The 1,957-nt window shown below is 33.8% G+C and overlaps 1 protein-coding gene across 1 annotated transcript; it reads right to left on the bottom strand.

The window, feature by feature from the left end:
* Positions 1 to 556: 556 nt before the first annotated feature.
* On the bottom strand, positions 557 to 1,432 carry LOC133038311 (uncharacterized). Its single transcript, XM_061116416.1, has one exon. The coding sequence runs from the start codon at positions 1,430 to 1,432 to the stop codon at positions 557 to 559; it is 876 nt and encodes a 291-aa protein (XP_060972399.1).
* Positions 1,433 to 1,957: the final 525 nt, after the last annotated feature.

The following is a 1,957-nucleotide window of genomic DNA, read 5'->3' as shown; positions in this document are numbered from 1 at the left end:
TTTCACGCCCCCAAAATTTTCATGATGTCCGGGAATTTGGGGTTCGAGAGCATTAACTTGTGATAATATTTCTTCACAAGTAAATCGTCTTGGAGGAGGTCTTCTTTCAACTTTACCATCAAATCGAGTATCCCTTCTCATTGCATGGTTACTTGGCAAGAACCTTCGATGACCAACATATGATGTCTTCCCGATCACTCGAATGGACGTCGTGTCTTCATTACAAGTAGGGCAAGCTTTATAACCTTGACCACTCCACCCAGACAAGCTACTACGAGCAGGAAAATCATTCACTGTCCACAAAAGCGCAGCACGCATGGTGAACATCGAGTTGGTCGAACTATCTCTCGTTGCTACCCCATTATTCCACAACTCGTTTAATTCATCCACCAAAGGTCTTAAAAATATATCCATGTCTTTACCTGGAGATTTTGCACCAGGAATTAGGGTAGATAGCAAAAAATAATTATCTTTCATACATAACCAAGGTGGTAGATTATAGTTAGCCAACACCACTGGCCACATGCTGTATGCAAGACTCATGTTGCCAAATGGATTAAATCCATCGTGCTAACCCAAGTCGAAGATTTCTTGGGTCCCTTGCAAACTCGGGATGTTTTGCATCAAAGTCTTTCCAAGCTAAACCATCGACCGGGTGTCGCAACACCCCATCATCTTTTGATTTTCCAGTATGATGCCGTATCATGCTTTTCGCTGTAATCCTCGAACTATATAATCTTTTAAGTCGAGGTGTCAACGGAAAGTATCGCATGACTTTGCAAGGAACTTTTTTTCCTTTCCCGTTCTCGGAAGTAACCCAACGACTAGTTCCGCAAACTGGGCAAGCCTCCTTGGATGCATTCTCCTTATAAAATAAGCAACAATTATACAAACAGACATCGATATTATCATAACCCAAGCCTAATTTCTTCAATCTCTTTTTTGCCTCGTAGTAAGTTGATGGAATATTATTTTCCTTCAGAAACGCAAACTTTAAAAGCTTTAATAATTCTTCAAAGATGTTATTAGGAATTTTTCCCCTAACTTTTAAATGCAATAGCTTTGCTAAAAAGTTAAGAGATGAAATCCAATCACAACCGGGATACAATTCAGCTTCAATTTCCTCAAATAAGTCATCAAATTGTGGGTTTGTGGTTGGTTGTTCATCTTCTCCTTGTGGTTCCTCAGTTGTCGAGGGAAAGAAGTCTTCTAAAATAGGAATCATTTCATCCTCTGATTCAACATCGGCAACTGCTACATCAACGACGGCATCCTCAGGCTCCCCGTGATAAATCCACTTCTCATATCCTTGCATAAAACCTCGATCAAATACGTGTGCTCTAACCCTATCTATTTTTTCAAACCTACTATTTATACATCTCACACAAGGACATCGTATTCGTCCATCACAATCCTTATGTTCTGATGCCATTGCTAAAAAGGCTTGTAGACCATTCCAAAATTCATGGCAACCACGATTTCTGATTTTGGTCCAAGACTTATCGATTGTCGCCATCTACAATTTAGACGACAAATGAAGTATTAAATATTTAAATTTTTGTAAAGTCTTATGAAATTTTATGAGTACGAATTTTATGATATATTTTTAAATATGAATTATTATTGTTCTTTATTATTAATTTTTAAATTTTTGTAAAGTCTTATGAAATTTTATGAGTACAAAAGTTATGATATATTTTTAAATATAATTATAAATATGAATTTTGTAAAGTATTATGAAATTTTATGAATATAAATTTTATGATATATTTTTAAATATAATTATAAATATGAATTATTATTGTTCTTTATTATTAATTTTTAAATTTTTGTAAAGTCTTATGAAATTTTATGAGTACGAATTTTATGATATATTTTTAAATATAATTATAAATATGAATTATTATTGTTCTTTATTATTAATTTTTAAATTTTTGTAAAGTCTTATGAAATTTTA

Source organism: Cannabis sativa, chromosome 5, assembly GCF_029168945.1.
Source record: "Cannabis sativa cultivar Pink pepper isolate KNU-18-1 chromosome 5, ASM2916894v1, whole genome shotgun sequence".
Taxonomy (NCBI): Eukaryota; Viridiplantae; Streptophyta; class Magnoliopsida; order Rosales; family Cannabaceae; genus Cannabis; species Cannabis sativa.
This window is presented reverse-complemented; position numbering and strand designations above follow the sequence as displayed.

Coding starts and splice junctions, on each gene's coding strand:
- LOC133038311 (XM_061116416.1), bottom strand. CDS start 1,432: ATGGCATCAGAACATAAGGATTGTGATGGACGAATACGATGTCCTTGT.